Source organism: Lygodium microphyllum, chromosome 5, assembly GCF_053477565.2.
Source record: "Lygodium microphyllum isolate KBCC chromosome 5, Lygodium_microphyllum_v1.1.10, whole genome shotgun sequence".
NCBI classification, from domain to species: domain Eukaryota; kingdom Viridiplantae; phylum Streptophyta; class Polypodiopsida; order Schizaeales; family Lygodiaceae; genus Lygodium; species Lygodium microphyllum.
Genome location: NC_141139.1, coordinates 105131323 through 105151906, shown reverse-complemented (window position 1 = coordinate 105151906; position 20584 = coordinate 105131323). Strand labels below are relative to the sequence as shown.

General features: G+C 38.5%; 1 protein-coding gene across 5 annotated transcripts; it reads right to left on the bottom strand.

The window, feature by feature from the left end:
* Positions 1-10311: 10311 nt before the first annotated feature.
* LOC148036242 (voltage-dependent chloride channel 1, chloroplastic-like) lies at positions 10312-17677 on the bottom strand. 5 transcript variants are annotated; one of them, XM_087678257.1, is made up of 5 exons: positions 16370-17677; positions 16120-16287; positions 12720-12926; positions 12466-12537; positions 10726-10862 (listed from the first exon to the last, which is right to left on the bottom strand). In XM_087678257.1, the coding sequence occupies exons 1-4, from the start codon at positions 17324-17326 to the stop codon at positions 12508-12510; spliced, it is 1362 nt and encodes a 453-aa protein (XP_087534383.1). In that variant the 5' UTR covers positions 17327-17677; the 3' UTR covers positions 10726-10862; positions 12466-12507. The 5 variants fall into 5 exon arrangements, with proteins under 5 accessions (XP_087534380.1, XP_087534384.1, XP_087534381.1 ...); XM_087678256.1 differs by lacking the exon at positions 10726-10862 and adding an exon at positions 12345-12364; XM_087678254.1 differs by lacking the exon at positions 12466-12537 and having other exon boundaries at positions 10312-10862; positions 16370-17675.
* Between the last annotated feature and the right edge of the window lie 2907 nt (positions 17678-20584).

Genomic DNA, 20584 nt, shown 5'->3' with positions numbered 1-20584 from the left:
TAAATTCTGCTACATGAAGATCAGGGTCTTCATTGTACTCTCCCTTAAAAATTGGCAATGGGACTACATTTGCTAGCCTCATCAATATTTCTAGGACAAATCTAACTAGGAAGGGGACCTTGAGTAGCCATGGGGACTTCTGTAAAGAGTGCTTTTAGGGCGTCAAAGGAGGCTTCTGTTGTGAGCTCATTCTCAGCTTTGATTTTTACCTTCTCTCTTCTCACGTACCTCTGGACTCGTTCTAACACTTGCCTCTTAATTGCGTCATTCATCAGGGGGTTGGCTCCAACCAGTTATTCAGTACTCAACAGAAGAGAATAAGAGAGGGGCTTCAGTCTCTGGGGGATTCTCTGGCCAACATCTCCTCTACTTCCTTCTTTTCAACATCTCTGAATTCGGCTTTCAAACCACTACAAAGGGGGAGATATTCCATTCTGAAAGTATCAAAACTCATTCTTCTTAGGATCGTTGTTGTGCCATCATAATAATGCCAGCTTCTGAGGGTTTCAACAGTGTATATTGTGAAAAACACTCTGTCTACCAACTTCCAGTGGACTGCTAATTGGAAAAATAGAAGATTTGTCAGTGCACCAAGCATCCCACGTATCTTGCTATTGAGCATCCATGAACAAATTCCAACTCTTTTCCTTCTTATTTTCGTAAACCTCCAAAGACCAAGACTCCTGAAGCTTCTTCACAATCTCCCACTTGATGATGTCTGGAAACTTTTCAATGAATACCAAATCTTCCATAGATAGTCATTCTCTTTGCTTCTGCTCTTTAGTTTGTTCCCAAACAATTTTCCATTCTCTTTGCTTCTGCTCTTCAGTTTTTGCTTCTTCAACAGGAAGAGAAAATAGTCCACCACATACAGCATGCATCATGATGGTAATATGTTTTCACCATTGTGGGATGAACCTCTTGTGGAAAGTGGCTTTGGCAATAAGAATCTCCAACTCTTCAGTGGAAGAAGGAACTATGCAAGCATCCATTGAATTCTTCTTTTCTTGGCAATGCCATTTTCTTCATTTCCAGCCTCTTCTGATGCTTGTTGATGGCAAGTTTCCCCGGCTGCGCACCAAAAACATGGAGTCCCAAGAGGAACACCAAGGAAAAGGGAATTCTATTGCAAGAAAATCTATCTTATAACATTAACAAGCTTTTATTTCATTCTTTTGATGACCAAAACAAAGAAAACAGTATATCTTCACGCAGCATCATAGTAGATATCTCCCACGGATTTGATAGAATCAACCACAATCTTCAACATCTTCATAAAATCCATCAATAGAACAAGAAACATAAAATAATACACCATTTTTTAATGGAAATCAATCACATATTATTCATCTTCAATGTCTTCATAGTTTTCTCTCTTGATCTCTCATATACAGCTACACTGTTTTGATAGAATTGGCTATCTCTGGCTCTCTCTCTCTCTCTCAATAGTATATCATCTCCTCACTACAATACTCAATAATAACTCTCAATAATCCTTCTTAGGTCGTGGATGTACCTCCCAAGAGGTATGTCTAATGCGAAGAGGCACCAGAACCACTACAGTGTCTCTTTATAGCTCACTACTGTCACTGTCACTCTAGTCTTTTGAACTTAGATTCATCCTTTCCAAAAGTAGAAAACTTTTCCAAAGTCACACATACATTCTACAAAACACTTACAGAAGATTTACAGAACAGAACAGAATAGGAACAGAGCAGATACAGAACAGATACAAAGGCTCTACAGAAGGTTTACAGAGGGTTACAGAAGGTCATCAGAGAACATCAAATCCTCATAACTCATACTAAAATCATTCCAAACTATAAAAAAATATTCAATAAACCTTTAAAATATTTCAACCTTCATCAATCATCAATCCATGCTTCATACAGAAGAAAATTAGCACAAAACAAAAGTGATACATAAGGTATCAGGACCAATCAGAACCTCAACATAACCTATCCGATCATCACAGAGCTTCATATTTCTTCTAAAAATTATCATGGGCTTCCAAAATATAATCAATATTATCCAAAAAACTCTCAAGTACTTCCATTAACAACCATACATCACTTTAAATTCATCAAAAATCAATCATTCAAACCTCAAAAACAACAAAAATCAATCAAAATTTCAATCTTTTTCCACTCTCAATAGTTACTGTAATTTCACTTTTTAGTTGTTTTGTTTTTTTATGATAAGAATTTTGTACTTATGAATGTTAAGTTCTAAAGGGGAGGGGAAGGTTCCTAACTCATGCATGACTGCATATTTTTCAGTTTGAATTAGCGCACTAGAAACTCATTAGAGTATATCCCCTATGGATTTGTTTCATTTCTTATTTGGATTTGATGTCACAAACCATCTCTCCATGAAATTTCAACTAGTTTGTCTATGATGAAGTTACTTTTGTTGAGTCTTGTGAGATTAGCCTAATTGTCAACTGACTGGTTAGTATAGCTTTCTTGATTAAGTTTCTCGAGGAGGGTTATTGAGCTAAAATGTTTGAAGGTTCAATGTTGAATAGTAACTACGTAAGTACTTCTTTTTTTTTTACAAAACTCTTAAATATATTTAATCCCCTATATCAAGACTTTTTTTAAAAAAACAAAGTCATGACACAAAAGAAAAAAAAAACTCTCAAAAGAAGATATCCATCGTCTCTGAGGTCCTGGTAGGCTGTAGGGATTTCCTTGACAAGTGCCATGCGCCGATGCCTTGCATTTCTTGGGGTGGAACCTTTTGAGCATGGTTGAAAACATGTCTTTGAATTTAAAAAAACCTCTGATAAAAGGAGATAGAGGTGTACTAATCCTTGTATTCTATAGTGTAATCAATAAGTGGCTAGACACGTTGTTTCTTCTTTCATAGAGGGTTTGCAGTTCTGCCCTAGAGCCTCTATCTTGTGGAGTGTCCTATATCAGTTTTGCTAAGGTCTAGTGTTGGTCTTGCAAGAGTAAGCAAAGTCTTTGTTATGGATATCTAGAAGGAGAGTAGTGTAGCATTTCATTGCTTTGAGAGGTTTTTTGTTTCTTAGCAACTCTTATGGTTTTCTTTTTGGTTGGATTCTTGCTTGAGAATTGCAATGTCATGCATGTCAATGGATAGAGTGGTTTGGGGAATGGTTTTATTGTCACATTAAGTTAGTTCTTAATTGCAAGAGGCACAGATTATTATTTGTTAGAATATACTTGTTTCCTTTATGCTCCTTACAGGATTGTTACAGATGTAGATGTGCTCGTGGGGACGCTCGTGGTTTGAAGGGGGAGATTTTTTTTTTTTTCACATCACTTGTTGAAGCTTTCTTGAATGTTGTTGCTGTTGAAGCTGTTTTTGAATACTTAAATAGTTGTCCTTTTGTTAATTCACGGGAGCTCACTCAAGCTACTGAGGGAGGAATAATAACTACTTATTTTGTGCCATTTTTACACTATTTTTTGGTAAAATTGAAGGACTTTGGCTCTGTATTATGCATTATTTTTCAGAAAATTTAATTAAAAATAAGATTGTAAAGCCATAATATTTGGGTTGTGCTAAGGTGGAATTAGAAGTTGAGAGTCATGGTATTTTTAGATGAAGAATTTAGGGAGCAAAAAATAATAAGGATACAAGGCGGACGAAAAAAAAATTAGTGAAAAGCATAGATATTTTGGAGATGGGTAGAAATACGGGTATAATTTAGCATGCATACATGGAGTTTGGGTCAAGAAGCTGTGGGCATGGACAAATTAGGTCTAGGGATGTGAAAGAAACCCGTTCAGGTGGAAAAATTGTCATTTTTGAAAAGAGATTATTCAAGAAGTTGATGGGGAGGGGGCTGTCAAGTGAGAGGGGAGGTGTAGGGAGAGAAAGAAGACAAGAAAAAATGGGCACCATCATTTTTGGGAGTTTCTTATTGATTTATTGCAAGTGTTGCCTCATTTTCCAGCATGGATTGGATGCATTTGATCCTCTCTTACATCTTCTCTAGTCTCATACTATTCTTGATCATGATTCTTGAGTGTAGAGAGAGAAGTTTTCAACAAGATTAAGGAGAGATTAGTATGTATTAGTGGGAGAAGTGAAAGATTAAGGATTCTGAAGAGTAGTAGAAATAAAGGAAGAGGAGGAGCAAGCACTAGCACTCTCAAATACAGTGGATCATTCTTAATTATCTTCTTAATCAAGTATAAATGTTTTCATTGAAAAGTGAATAAAAAATGGATAGAATGTATGATTTATGGTTGTATGCAATCATTTTATGATCTCTAAAGGTAACATGAAAAAGAAGAATTAAAGTTCTTGCATTAGAATGATTGAAATTAGGATAAAAACTGAATTTTTAGACCATAATTAAGAAAATTAAGAGTTCTGTATAATGTTGATAAGAAGTAAATCAAAATAGAGTTATAATGCATTGAAAATGAAGTTTTATATGCTAGAGATGAATCTACTAAAAGATATACGCATTTTAGTATCAAAAATTATAGTTTTTTACTGTAAATACTGATAATTAAGAGTATTAGTAAAAGATTAAGGATGAGGATCCAAAACCGAGTCAAATTACGTTATGATGGATTTATCTACTAAATCTTAACTTAAATGGACTCTTGAAATTAAAGTTATTGAATCTTAATGGTAACAATAGTAGTTTTTGTGTATGTTTTTGTAGTAATTAGTAAATATTAAGAGTAAATGGAAATTTTTATGGATGAAAATTGATATTAAAACTAAATTCAGTATAAGGAATGTCTAGTTAATAGGGTTTAATGTATTACAATCAAATTGTAATTATTATAAATATTTTTATTTTTTTGGATAGTAGTAATAAAAAATCAATAACTTTTGATAATGAGTGATTTAGAATAAAGATTGAAAAGAGACTATAGTTTATTTATTGTTCTAAATTTTTTCATAAAATTTTATTAAGAATGGGCTTTATTTATATATATTTCCTTTGTTAAATATAGTTCAAGGCTAAAACAATAATTAGTAAATATTAGTGATAGCATTAAGGTATTAGTAGAAAGTAAGTATATATTAAGAGTTTTTAAGTAAGTTCTTTCTTTGGTAGAAATATTAAAGATAATGGAATTTATATATTATATGTTGTAGTTCAAAATGAAAGTTAAAAAGTGATGTTTAGTGAATTATAAGTATGCAAAGAAGATTATTAGTTGGACTACTAAGAAAAAGAATAATATGAATTTTATGCTGATAATTTAAAGATGAAAAATATATAAATATCCACCTTAAACCTTAATTAATACAATGGCTTTACACATAGCCATTTTGTCTGCATATCTGTGGGCTTTATAGAGGGCCGTCACACTTGTATTTTCTCATTATATAGAGAACTAGTTCTCATGGCTATAAAGAAGACCCTCGCATATCTTGGTGGTAGTCTACTTGGGCACCTAAAGGGAGATGGCATAAAACAAATTGATAAATGTGTTGTCCCTCCACAAAGAAATAATAATCTTGAAAGTACTTCACAATCTACAAAAAGTAGAAATTCCCATTCTACATTGCCCTCACGTAGAAGTAGACATGGATATTATAGTGCAAAGCCAATATATTTTGACAAAACAAAGTGGAGTTATAGGAGTCATCATTTAGGAGTGCAATGTCTAGTGATTTGAAAAGAAAGGTTGTTTCTCTAGATGAGTGTGGTAGTATAATTAAGAAGTTGTTGTACAACTAATGTAAGTGGAAATATTGGAGTTACCTTATGGGAGAAAATTTCTAAAAAATAAAAAAGTCAGAAATCTTTATCCGTATCTTATATCCCAATTATATAATGAAAATTTTTCATTTCGAGATATTAGTAAAGGAGTTTTTCTACTCCCAACATACATCTTTGCCTTATAATATGTGGTTGGATATTGCCTTTGGATTATCTTTTCTCCCTTCTTTGAAAGATACATTGTATCAACCTAGAGCATTTTTTTGAATGCTAATGAGTCACAATGTTTTTTCCATTTAAATAACTCCAAGTTTTACTTCTATAGTGATGAAAATCACATGGTGAATTGTCATTTAGAAATCAATACTAATCCAAAAGAGAAAGCTCTATTTTTTTAAAAAAAGTGAATTTCCCTTGTATAAATTCATTCATCATCACAGCAATAGACCATCATGTTGGTCTCACACAACATCATTCTATCTCAAATACATTCACATATATGTTGAGAAATAAGTCATAGGTTAAGTCATATCCTATGCTTCCATGAAATGAAAAAGAGGCTATATGTAAAGTGTCCTAAACTCAAAGCATCTATCCACTTTCAAAGATACTCATTGTGTGCATGAGAACAATGAAGAAAAAGAATAAGAAGATGGATTGAGCCTCCATATCTTGTGCCATCTCCCTTATGTTGCACATCTAAATCAATTCCTTTCAATTGGTATTAGAGCAAGAGTACAAGAATGAAGAATATAATTGAGGAGCACATCAAATTGAGCCTACATTAGATTTAATGCTTTTTTCCACCATTAAATCGCACACAAATCTTCAACCAATTCACTTAAAATAGGTATAAAAATTTGTAGAGCTATTATAGCTCACATTTTGGGGCATTACTGTTAGATTGGGTGCATTCACAAAGCCATTAAAGGCTACAAACAATGTATTATAGCAATAGTTTGGTTGCTTTTGGTCTCGAGTCGGTACATGTATTGGATGTCAAAAGCTTAGGGGGGCACTTTAATTCACAAATTATTTGAGCTAAGGGCCTATCTGTTTTGCTAGAAGAAGCACAGGGGCAACTTGATTCAAATCACATGGCCTGCTTGTTGCTAAAGAAGGAGGGTGCTTATTCGTGTAACAAAGAAGAGAAGGAGATTGATTTGTGGTTTTTGATTAGAAGAGAAATCCTAAGCTCACAACACTCCACGAATTAGGACATGAGGATGTTCGTGACACTAGTGAGCTTGGTGACTATAGCCTAAAGGCCTAGTGTATTCTAACATTATTCAAAATAGCCTGCCTCTGCAATCGATTAGCTTTATTTTAAATAATTCTTTTAAGCCTTAGCTAAAGCCTTTAAAAAGTCTCCCTGCCCCCTTTATTGAACCCTTTTCACACTTACTACCATTGAACTAGTTTTCCTAATTCATTCACACTAGATCTCCTAGAATTGGATATTTCAGAAACTAGTGTCAACTTGCTTGGGTTGAACTAGTTAACTCCAAACTAGTTCACAGATTTGTGTTCACACAACAACTTGTTGTTTTGAATGTCAAAAGGATCGATTTTTATGCAACTTTCAAATGTTGTTTCGGAGGGGGAAAAGTATCAAAATAATCCCAAAATTTTTAGTATTGTTTGAGCTTGTCCTTGACTTATTCTTGGCACAAAAATTTGTCAAAAAATAATAGGTAAATTCTTCATTTTTTGCTCATATTTTGATACTTTTTGGGCCATATGGGCACTATTTGAGCTCTAAATTCAATGTTTCTTGTTGGGCAATTGATGTGTGACATGTGGGAATGATGGGTGTATGTATATGACAACGTATGGAAACACGTACGATATTCATATCATTTGAATTCATTTTACATGTAATTTTTTGGGCATTTTTTATTATTTTTCGTCTTGGAAACTGAATAGTTTTATGCTCGAGACCGATTCATGTGCTTGAACATATAGTAGTCATAAGGTCAAAAATGGCACACATCACTCAAATTATTGGTGATGAGTTGACAAAAGATAACTATAGCCACTTTGGGAGATACTGATTATGTGTATGAAAAGAATGAAGATGAAGAAGAAGAGGACGAATTGAGCCTCCATATCGTGTGCCATCTCCCTTCTATGCGCATCTAAATCAATCCCTTTCAATATATACTCATCCAATCAGATTAGGAAGCATCATTAGTCATATGAAAAATCATAAAAACATTTTGCAATAATGGCTTTGACAAAGCATGCATCTAAAGCTAGTAATGCCATTTGTAGCCAAGGACTTTCACAAATTGCTCTTTGACATCAGAAGACTTCGAGCTCTTCTTTAGAAGGGCGTATTTTTAAGGGCTATATATAACCTTATGTTGTTAGAAAGAATGATATTTTGGGATAGTGAACCAATACATAATGCTAGTATCTACTAGGTAATAAAGTGACACACATTGAAAACTTAAGGGAAAAAGTTAATCCAAAATACTAATGTTGATGTCAATCCAAAAGTAGATCTAAACATCAATTTAGACAACAATCTACATCTTCTCAACTCTTTGGTCATACTCCATGAGCATGATGAAGATAAAGACAATGAAATGGAAACTAAAGATAATGATAATGAAATGCATGGTGATATGCAAGGTAGCACTTTTGAAAATTCAGCAAACACAAGGGACTCTATGACAACATCAAAAGAGTACTCTAGAAAAGTTTCAATAGAGTATACTAGAATATATCATTTTTAAGAGTGTGGCATAAGAAAAGAATGAATATATAAAATATGAATGGTGTGAGAAGTTTAGAGTTAAAAGGGCAATGGAGGAAAAAAAAAAGATACAAGACCATGTAATGTAGCCACAGTATGTAAAAATGTCACCTCCAAATAGCATCATTGGGTAGGCACTGAAGTAATGCTAAAATAAAAGGAGTCAAAGTGTTTGCAAATATGAGAACTACCAACGATGAAAATAAGGAGAACAATTACAACAATAAATCTCGTGTACTTTATGGCTAAAGACTTGGTGATCCAAAAGTTTGTTAGAATTTGTGACTTTGCTTATGCAAAGGGAGTACAATTTATGTCATCTTACCTTGAATATTCTTATTACATAAATATCATGGATAAAAAAGGTATTTCCTTCTCTATATAGTTTACAACTTCAAGAAAATAAAAGGCTGTGTAAAGAAGCATTTCATCCTTTACATATCATTCTTATCCTTTTGAAAAATATGTAAAGTTGAATTGGCAAATCTTAGTTGCTAATGGAATTGCTCTAACGAAGTTCAATGCCATTATGTCATTTTTGAATAAGATTGGTTTAGACATGCATTGAATGATCAATATAGCCACCAATGATGGAGATAGCTCAATGTTATCATTCATAAAGCACACCTTGCCATTGTTCATGAAACTAAGTATTTTACTTGTCTTTCACATATGGACAAAATTGCCATTGTTGATGCAACTAAGTATTTTATTTGTCTTTCATTGGTGGACAAAATTGCAAAAAATATATATTGCTAGATAAATACCTCAAGTTTATGCCACATGGCTACAAGAAATTAATGCATAAGTTTTGAAAGTTATTAAAATAACATTATGTGAGATGGTTGGTAAGAGGTAATGTAATGAAAAGCCTATCCAAGCTAATGCCTATAATTTTGACATTTTGGACAAATAGTGTATTTTTAGTGTCAAACACCAAGGATCTAAAGAGTTTTGTGTTGCATTTGGATGCTTAACACATTAATCATTCGCAAAACACAATTTTCATTGTATTTGTATGCTGGCATTAATTATTCACAAAACACAATTTTTATTGCATTTTTCTTTATTGCTAGTTTATGCTAGGTGTTTTGTATCAAACATCATGGAACTTTGCAATATTTAGGGGTTACACTCACTTAAGACATGTTTCCAATTGTTGTCATCTGGAGCCCCTATGATGCCCAAATTTACTATGAAAGCATTGCTCTAATGCCCATCAAAACAGCTAAAGGTGTGTTCAAGGTTTTGTTGAAATGGAACCTTGGGCATTATATTTACAGCATGATCAACCATATCATGGAAGTGGTTTATTGATATTGAGTATCATTAGGGCAATCTTTGTGAAATAATGACCACTCATATATAACTATCATTTACTAAGTCCATAGTTAGTTATATATTTATAACCATGCTTCATGCAAGCACTCATGTGGCATTCACTTTTGCAAAATTGAAGATGGTATAGCATACCTTGCATGCCATCACCATGCTTCATATACTGATCCGTATATAGACACACCATACACAAAACATGTATGTATCTTCTATGCTTATTAACAAGCAGTTTTGGGGGGTACCATGTGGCACTCTCTTAGGTCCCATCCACTTCAAAAAACATCTCTTTTTTGCCTTGTTTTTCCTTTGCCTTTCTTTTTCCTTTTTTTCCATAAAAGGTTTCCTTAGCTCTCTCTCTCTCTATATATATGTGTGTGTGTGTGGATAGAGAGAATGTGTGTCTATGTGTATGTGATCTGCTTCCCGAACACGAGGCCCCTCTCCGTCTTTCCTCTACACTGCCAATGTGATGTTACAATTGTTGGTAGTAGCTTGGTGGCAGTGGCCATAAATAGCAAGTCGAGGCACAACATAGACCTACATACAATTCATGATAATATGAGAGAGAATATCATATAGAGAGACAAACACAGAGAGGAAGAAAAGTTAGTCCTAAGAGGAGGCCCAACACAAGCCTCTTGAGATCTGAGAGGAAGAGAAGTTACTGGTTTTACATTTTTTTGGGAAAATGTGGTAAAATGATTATATATATTATTTGTATATTGAGAATACAAAGGGAGCTAGAGAACTAGGAATAGATACTAAGAGGGTTGAGGCCAATCGTTGCATGTCCTACCCTTCTCGTCAGATTATGATTTACATTGGTGATGTTACACTTCTAGTCGGCTGATCGTATTCATTAGGTCAGTTGTTCCTACGATTTACCGAGTAGCCTTTTGTGCTGACCCCGTTGTTACTGCTGGATTGCCAATCGATGTTGGTGGTGGCTGGTGCTGCCTTACCAGTTTTGCTCTTTCGGGACAAGTGCTCATTAGCCCGTTGTTGCAACTCCACCAGCTCCCATATGTTCTCATGTGCGATGCCAATGATCTTGTCCAGCGCAAGCATCGAGAACGGTTCTTCGATAACCACTCCCACCTGCACACCCAATTTTTGGCAGCTCAGACCACCAGATCATCGTCAGATGTCGTTTTATAGATATATAGTATGGTTATGTGCGTCTTCAGAATTCATGGCACGTTTTCAAGCTATGTCACGTTTCCGCTCTGTAGACTCCACTCAATCAGTTGCCCATAGTTTGGCCGTCTTGGCACAACCGAAACAGAGCCACACTCAGAACATATCCACAACAAGAACCTAGTCGAATGAAATAACGATTTAAGGTTTTCTTACTGTGCTTCTCAGGTGCTATAACCAAGTAATTCTTTCTAAGTATAGAGTGAGCTATGGACTCCTCCAAGGCATTGCTCTACTCCTAGGATTTAGTTTACAATCATCAAAGAAAGTGATTGCCAGTAATGCTTGCAAGTGTATATACTATTCATGATTAAGCCTTTATGGTTAAGTTCGTATGTATCCATCTACTCTTTTGTGCAAAGAGAGAGAGAGAGAAGAATTGTTGTACGTGATTCTGTTATCAGACAGAGTGTGGTGTTTCGATGTCTAATTCAGCTTGATGAATGACTCTATTGTCACCCCAATCACCGTATCTTATACTCTCTGCTTCTTTCTATTTTTCAACCTAGAAATGGAGGTGAACGACTTGTCAACGTATTTTATATTCTCTGCTTCTTTCGATTTTTCGACTTTTCTAGCACCTCCAGATCCTTCACATACATCACCACCACGTACATAAGCCAGAACACGTACGAACTGCGCAGTGTCATGGCTGGTGGTCCATTAGACTGTTGAGCTTTGCATTCTCCAACTCTCCACCTCCAGGCATACTGGACGCATGATATTTCTCTATCCTCAACCGTCACATGTCAGCAACACACCAGTCTATATCGACAACAAAGTTACCTTTTCAACCAACTGTGATACTGAGTTCGATACCTGAGATCACGCCTGGCTTCCTCGACTACATCACCTCCCAAGAAGCCATGCTATAGCCGCAATTCTGTGTTGGTGGATAAAATTGGTACCGCTTTGACCACAAGCTCCTGAACTACTGCACTCTCAAGAGTGAACTCAAAACACTGAGAAAACCTCCTACTACGTGAGTTACCAGCCCATTCCGCATCTATGAAGGTAAGACGAGGAACTCCTCCAACCATAACAATACAAGAGCTCCTCTAGACTCGGCCTCTATATGCAACAAACCAGTTATATATTTTGCTGCTTTGCTCAAATTCTCTGCTACATGGCCAAAATTGAGCTTAAATCAGCTACAGGTCACCTTTTTGCCAAATTCACTGCAGCACTTTAAGATTGAATTTAAAACCACCTTGCGAGCTAGCCCAACAGCCATCGGCCGGGGCAACCTCCGCCTAGTCATATACCTCATCCAGCTTCGTAGTGTAACCTGTAACCCATGCTGTACAAAATACTTGAAATACTTCAACGTTCTCCACAATGCATAGTGCAATCCTAACTGCATGCTTCGTGATGACCATGAAGGTAGACTCCGACCCATCCGCCTGTACATATAGTTTGAGACGCAGACTGACAACCTTGCTGTATTTGACAAGAATGATCAATGCATATTGTTTAGCACAAGATAAACTTTGGACAGTCTTACCAGAATTGCAACTAAACAATTTATTGGTTCGATGCATATTGTTTAAGGAAAAGCCAAATGCTGCAAGCACTCCTGATAAACACAAGATGTCTTAGCAGAATTTCAACTAAACGAGTCGCTGGTTCAGCTTGAGCAGTCGCCTGGACACCCTTGCTAAACACCACACAAGCTCAAGAACAAGCAATGCACACCGAAAAAACAAAAAGACCATCAAGGATCAAAATTCAGGGGAATGAATGGAACGCTGAGCATACCTCTTCGATGCAAAACAGGGTTGCAGCACTAAAGAATGTAGCGGGCACAACCAACCAACGACAAGGATCCCATAAAATGATAGGAAGAGTTAAGTGCCACAAGACCAGAAACCGAGACGTAAGCCGGGTATATGACAACGGTATTGGTGTGCGGATGAGTCGCTCACAGACACTAACACTAGCATTAAATTGCGTGATATTTTCATCCTGCAGGTAAAAGCACAGAACTTCAAGAGTGTTAGTGTTAGGAACCCCTGAACGAATTTTCAAACTAGCCAGATGAAGGACATGATCCTAAGTCCAAGTACAACCACCTTTGCAATTTCTCGTTCACTTTTCACAATCAAAAAACAGTACGGGACAAAATAGATGCTACTAAACAGTCATCACTGATTGTGACATAAAGGTGGTTGTTGCAAAATTTGCCTCAACCTTCCTTTGAAATGGCAGATCCTAAGTGCTGATTGCTCCTTGTAGAAACTTGCAATCCGCCACACTTGTACAAACTTGCAATACCAATGTGCGTGACTGACTAAGAAATACGAGTTAGATAAACTTGACATAGAATCGTAGTGAGAATTAAGAGTTGATGAAAGGAAATTAAATGTCCAAATTGCGCACTCTACATGAAGACAGAGTTGCTACATTCAGTTTATCTTCACTGCTATTACAAGACATCTAACACTGCTATTTTCTCGTGGACATTGTCATAAATGTCCCAAAGGCATCCCAAAGGTGATGGCATCACATGAGCACTTGGGCTCATAATCATGAGGTTTTGGGTTTGACTCTCACTACGCGTATCACTTAGGGCCTTCGAGGAAGAGGGTTCTCATGCGGTCAAACTTCATCACTATTCATTCGACATGCGAGTTATCCTACTACTCAAGCTTCGCTAGTCACTAGGCTGGCAAGCTACCCTACCCCGCACAGGGAAAATGCAAGTGTAGCTCGCGCACATGAAAAATGCTAATGTAGCTCCTGCCCTTTAGAGGGGAGATAGTAAGATACCCCTTTAGGCGTTTGTGTGTCTGTGTTTTTTTAAAAGAAAATCTCTCTTGCTAATGTTTGGAGTGGCGATCCTCTTAGGCATTTGACAGTATGTGTCTTTATTTTTAAAATGAACACACCCTAAAATCACGGGAGATGCCCCTTTTTAACACACCCTGAAACCACTATAGTTCTGAGCAAGAGTTTTTTTTTTTTTTAAACACGTCTTGAGATCATTATTGTTCTGGGCAAGAGTATCATATATGTCTCCTATCCTTTTAAAAATAACACTTGTTGAAATCACTACAGTTCTGGCTCACTTTCTGAAACAACACTTGTTGAAATCACCACAGTCCTGGCTCACTTTCTCAAACAATACTTGTTGAAATCACTACAGTTCTCGCTCACTTTCTCAAAACCTGAAATTTGTGGTCTGTCTTAAAAGACATCTTGGAATTGTTCTTACCACGTTAAGAGAGAAATCTCTCGAGTCCCTTCTCCTCTTCTTCGCTGCGAATATTTGGAAACACCTTCCCCATTTAGGAGTTTTGTGTGCTTTTCTCGAAAGAAAAAAGTCCCGAAGTCACTGTAGCTCTGGTCCTTGCAACACCACTTTGAAGTTGTGAGTTCGTGAGAGATACATTCTAGGACATCTCGACATATACGTGGCTGTTATGGACATGAAAACCTTTCGCCAAGTTGCCCTTGTAGTTGGGCGAGATTTAGACACCCTGCACTTCAGCTAGCACCAACTTCATGTGTTCCTACAGTTTCTCTGGTGTATACGTGTGAGTATACTTTTCCATTTCTCTTAGATTTGCATTGTGTTCATTTCCATCTAGGTCCATCATGGTATCAAGGCCACAACTATGACTGCATCTCCATTCACAAGTGGAGAAGGAAAGTTTAATGTAGCAAATGACAAGACTTCTCTTTCATGTAGATGGCGTCATTGTGCCCTACAGAGGCTGTTTTAGAGATCTTGAAACCCTTGACATCAGGTGCTTCTTTCCTCGGTTATACAAACCTAGAGCACACAAGGTGGGCACTATCGTAGTTGAATTCTAAGGCTTATTATTGTCGATCTTCCGGTCCGATGATCAGGCTACCTTGATCCACTCCAAAAGTAACACGACCCGTGTTTGCAGAGAAAATTAAAAAACCATGTTTCCACGATCAATTTCAATTGAATTCAAGGATGTTGAAGAAAAGTAGATCTTGGCCTGTTTCAGTTGGATTTGAGGATTCTGAGTCTAGAGCTGTTGAGTTGGTTCAAAGAAGGGCGGGCTTCGTGGTTGAGATGATCTAAATCATAAGGGCTCTTTTTATGGACGAATTGTATCTCAATTGGGTGTAGCTACTAGTAACTAACAGAGGAGAGACAACCATGAGAAACATGGAATGTGAGAATGTAAATTCCCAGAAAGGGTGTGGACTATAATAGGACACGTTCCATAAGAGTCAGAATTAGAGTACAGATTTTTGTAAAAGGTATGAATTGCTGGGACGATGAGTGTAGTGCAGCAGCACGAGATGTTAAGGACCGAATTCTCAATGATAGCATCAGCATGGGAGGGGTTGATCATTTCTGTGTGTTGCCTGAACTTTGACTCTTTCTGCTTCTTTTTCCAACAGCAAGAACTGGTCTACATTATCAACAAGCAGAGATTTGATATGGCTTCACATTGAACCGTTCCAGAGGTTTTGAATGGTGGTCTTGAAGATAGACGACAGGATTCAATACTTACTAGAAATGAGCCTCGAGTTTCAAGCTTTTTGCAATATATATCAGCAGCCAATGTTTTATCAGCTGATTGTTTCTAAGCCTTGGATAGTGGAACAAAATTATTCCTTTGGAATATGAATAGGACAATGAAAGGACGAAAGTAAGATTTGAAAAGGTTACGAGAGATAAGAGTTTTCTTCTAGAGGACTGCTCCCGGTTGGAATGGCTTGGCAAACAAAAGAACAGATTATAGCATTAACCGATTGGCACCCTCGATGTTATTCCTTGATGAGAAGTGCACAACATTCGAGCTTCGCTCTGGTATGGCCCCATCTAGATACTTTTGCAAAGAATGTCCGCTTTGTATAGCTCAACTTCCAAGTTCCGATAATGCCTTTTGAAAACAGATACTTGGCGAATATCATAAGCAATGACAATGAGCATTGATCGATTATTTTCCGAGTCTAACTTTTTTGCTTGGACAATAGATTCGTGTGCAGTTCTTGTTGATAAAAGTCAGACAATCCTTTGCAATTTGCTTTAGACAACAACAGGTTCTCGTCTAGAATTTCGAACCTCATCGAGTGCGGCAAAAGGCGGTACATTACAAATTACAATCGTACTATCATTAATCATAAACATAAGTTGTTTTGAACATAGAAAATGTGAACTGCGAGGACTCACCAGCATTGCTTTTTCTGAATTTTCAAGCTGCACCAAAGAGAGGCTTTGTGTCATTAGCTGAATGAGGCAGTTCGGTCGATGCTGTGAGGCAAGCACAAAAGCTAGGTCTTCCTCCCTAAGCAAGGGTTGTAAGTCCCTTCTCATATCAGATCCGAACATTAAATGACACTGTCCAGAACAAAAGTCAAACCCTTGAACGAAGGCATAATCCAAAAACACTATGTTCACATGAACTGCAGTGGACGCTCACCTTCAGCGAGACGGGGAACGCCATTATGTAGGAAAGCAGGCATGATTGCAAGATCAAGTCATCTGGAGTCCGTATCATTTGTACAGATTTTCTTGCAAAATCCTTGGTAGTACTTATAACTCTGGTCCAGGTTTTCCTTGCTTCATCATACCGAGAGTAGGAAGCATCGGTCCTAAATACTAAGAGGAGTGCAAGGGCAGGAGCGGTGAGCTCGTAAGGGAGCGAGGGTGCATGCAGCAAAGGGAAGAAGGACGGTAGCAGGCCTGTATCTACAGCGGAGTTGTAAGAGGCGATCACCACGGAAATGGCAGTAACAATGGTGACGGGAGGAATGAGGGATAGGATCACTCTAGAGGACAGGCCGGAGAGCATGTGCCGCATGTGCCTTAGGGAGCTGCGATGTCGGAGCCAGTCGTCGTGCGAGTAGAAGGACCGCTGCTGGCGTTGAGGCAGGCCGCTCTCCTTCTGCGCATCAGCCCAGTCAGGCACTCTCCTGATGAAGTCGATGAGGTTCTTGGACGCCAGAAGGTGCGACAAGGCGGCTTCCCGAGGCGCTAGCGGTGACATTTCTGGCGGTACGACTGGAATTTCCTGAATCATTTCATAGTCGATGTAGCTCTCGTCCATCTTGTTAGATGCCATCATGCTGGCCATATCCTCATCATCGCTCTGGTTATTTCTGCCGTTCGAGGAGGCTGCTGTGGTGCAGGTAAGTCCCCTCTTGATCCTGAGTGGAGAAGGATGAAGGTATAATGACAACCCTTCGAAACCATAAAGAGGCATGTAGGCAAGTCCCTTCGTGATCCTGCATAGAAAGGGATGCAGGTGCAATGGCATTCTCTCGGAACCATGGACCGAGCCTCTTCCGCAACCATGGAGACAGCTCCAGTGTGGGAAACAACAGAATGACTGCTTCAAGTGAGAATGGCAAAGATCTCTACCTGCAAAGGACTCCATTTTCGCGGCAATAGAGCATCAATCATTGTGCACCGGAGCATCCATTATAAGCATCCTTCTGGAGAGAGGAAAGCAGCTGTCAGGCAGAAATCATGCAGTCAGTGGCGTGATGTTGCTCGCGTAAACTTAAGCAAGCTTCTCAGCACAGGAATCACGTTAATCCACGGTATCAAGAGACCGCAAGCTTTCCTCAGAACAAAGCAGACGTTTTCTCTCTCTAGTCTGTGCTGCTGCGACAGGAAACCCTAGAAGATGCATTGTACGAGCGTGTGATGGCCCAACTGAAAACCCTAGCAGGCGCATTTACGAGATAACACGGCGGGGGCGAGCAATCTTCTGTTTGTAAACTTTTGTGTGTGTTTGGAAGACGAGTGTTGTGTTAAGATGCCACGTGGGAACGGGCAGGGGCAGGAGGAGTGATGTGGACAAAAAGCGATTGCACTCGTGGACAAAAGTACACGAGAAAGATGGAACACCCACGGATCCTCGACCTTTGGCCTAACCACCCAAAGGCTTTTGGTGGATGGTGAGGCAGAGAGAAACTCTCGAGCTGTTCATGCGAGGGTTTTTGGGGGGTTTTTGGGAAGGTTTTCTTTAAAAAGTGGAAACCAGCCAATGCCACATGAGGGGTTTTCAATTTTTGTGAAAAACTAGGGGTTTTCCTTAAAACACCCTAGGGGTGGTAACCTTAAAGAAAACCCCTTTCTATTTGGGAAAAGCACAAATTGCATATTGGTTCATGGAACCAAAAAAAAGGGAATGGTCTTTGTCACCTTTCCCATTGGACCCCACCAATACTCGCACCATCGAGCCATCATTGCTCCTTTCACCTTCCTATTTGAGAGGTGCAACACACCCGTTGCTCCCATGGCATGAGCTCCACCAGCATATTTGAGCATCCGTCACCCCTGTGGCTCCATGGCATAAGTTCAATGCATTGATTTGTTATCCCATGACATGAGTTCGATGATCCATCATCACAAAGAGACAAAGAGAGAGAAAGAGAGTTAATGCACCATTGGTCTATAGGACGCATGGCAAGAAAAGAAGAAGAGGGGATGAAAGCCTTTGTTCTTAGTATGTGCCTTCAATTCTATTGCTTGCACCTGCAATGCCTTGATTTTGATCTCATAGCACACGTTCAATGATAGATCGTCTCTTAAGTGAGAAAGAGAGAGCACTCAAAGAGTGAGTGAGTGAGTGAGTGAGTGAGTGAGAGTGACAGTAAGAGTGTGAGTGAGTGAGTGAGTGTGTGTGTGTGTGTGTGTGTGTGTGTGTGTGATACACCACATTTTGTAGGAGGCATGGCAAGAGAAGAAGAGAGAAGAAAGAGTGAGTGGAGGTCATGGCGTAGTGGTAGCTAGCTTTTTTTATCTTTTTTAATTAGAAAATAGTAGAGATTTTCTAAAAATCCCCCACGTGAACATATTAAGTTTTCAAAACCTTAAAACCTAGCTAGAAACTATTCCTAACGAGAAACCATTGTGGGAATAGCTCCTCTGTGTGTGTGTGTGTGTGTGTGTGTGTGTGTGTGTGTTCCTTTCAAAAGAAGGAGAGAAGATAAGCGTCTCCCTCGAGAAAGGGAGGGGGGAGGGGAGGGGGAGGGGGAGGGGGAGGGGGAGGGGGGGAGGTAAGGGCTTTGTAGCTATACCATGGCATTGCTACCAAAAACACCTATATAGGGAGTTGTAGTGTCTCTAAGCCCTACTTAGTTTCTACTCTATGTGTAATCTCTATACCCAGTGGTGAACCCTCATATATGCGGCGTCACAGGGTGTAGTCCTGGGATGTGCCTAGGTTGTACCGTTTCTTTCATTGAATAATACAAGAGTATACTTTGCTCTCACATACCGTGTTACCTTTTTGTATCGTGTTGAGTGAGTGAACAAGTGCAGGTGCATCACACTTGGTATCAGAGCAACTCTTGCTCGGAGTGAAGGAGTGCTCATGGAAGTAGGAGAGAAGATCCAATGCCCCAAATAAATCGTACCAAGACGAAACACACGTCATGTCACCCCATTTCATGTCGACCCCCGTCGCATCGACCCCATTGTGACGATCCCCAACACAGCGACCCCGACACAACTTCCCTGCAGCACAACCACCATCCAAAGGTGAAATGCAACTTCCCGCATCGACAATACCACCATCTGAGGTGAAACACAGCTTTGTTGCATTGACAACACCAAAAGCTGAGGTGTGGCTTCCCAGGACCACATGGAGAACGACAAAGAGAATGCACCCATCCCAACAATGGAAGAGAGGAAGAATAGTAAAGGGCAAGAATGGAGAGTAGCTCAAGAGGAGAAGGTAGTCAGACTCGAGAGGCACTTGAAGGGCATGTCAGGCATATTGGACTAAATTTGGAGAAACATGCAAATGAAAGAGAAAGAAGAGGAAAGGAGAAGAAAACTAGAAATGGAGTAGGGTTACAAAGAGTGGGCGTTACAACAGCAAGAAGAGGAGAAAAGACACAAACTGCAAGAGGAAATTGGTGCGCAAATCGAATGCTAGATGTGTACATAGCGAGCATCGGAAGGGCCCCAAGAACAAAGAACTCTACTTTAAGCTCAAAAATCAAGAGAATAGACTTGCACGACATGAGGCAAAAAGACCAATTGGATACAATCTCCCCCATGCTTGTGTGAGTGCTCCACAAGGCATGTATTTATAAATTTATTCATCTCAAAGCTCAAAAATAGCCCAAATTTATAAATAAGCATGCTTTAGCTTTTGTATTTGCTTTTGTCCAAATAAAGAATAAAGTGGTTGGGCGGCCCAAGAGTCGGGCTATGCCCAAATACAATGCCTAATAATGAAATATTTAAACCGTGTGTCCATTCACATACAAAAATAATAAATATATGTCAAGTGTTTCAATAAATAAGCATGCCTAAATAAATATTAGCGCCACGCCTTTAATGATAAGATGCGCGCCCATCAAAATTGATAATTTCTTGAATACACGCTATCGCTTAGTGCTTCCCAATGCCACCGTCGCCTACTCTACACATCAACTGAAGCATTCACAATTGTTAGAAAATAATAAAATTAAATCGACAAAAGTGAATACCTAGCAGTCTTCGGCTACAAAATAAATAAATAGGTTGGAACTCTGTCCTAACCTTAATTTAATATAAGTGCACTCTAAACTCATAAACATTTATTAATTTAAATATGTATTTTACAGAATCACCCATTGTGGAGTCACCCACGTGCACATTAAATTAACATGACACCCAAAAAGGACAGGCGTCC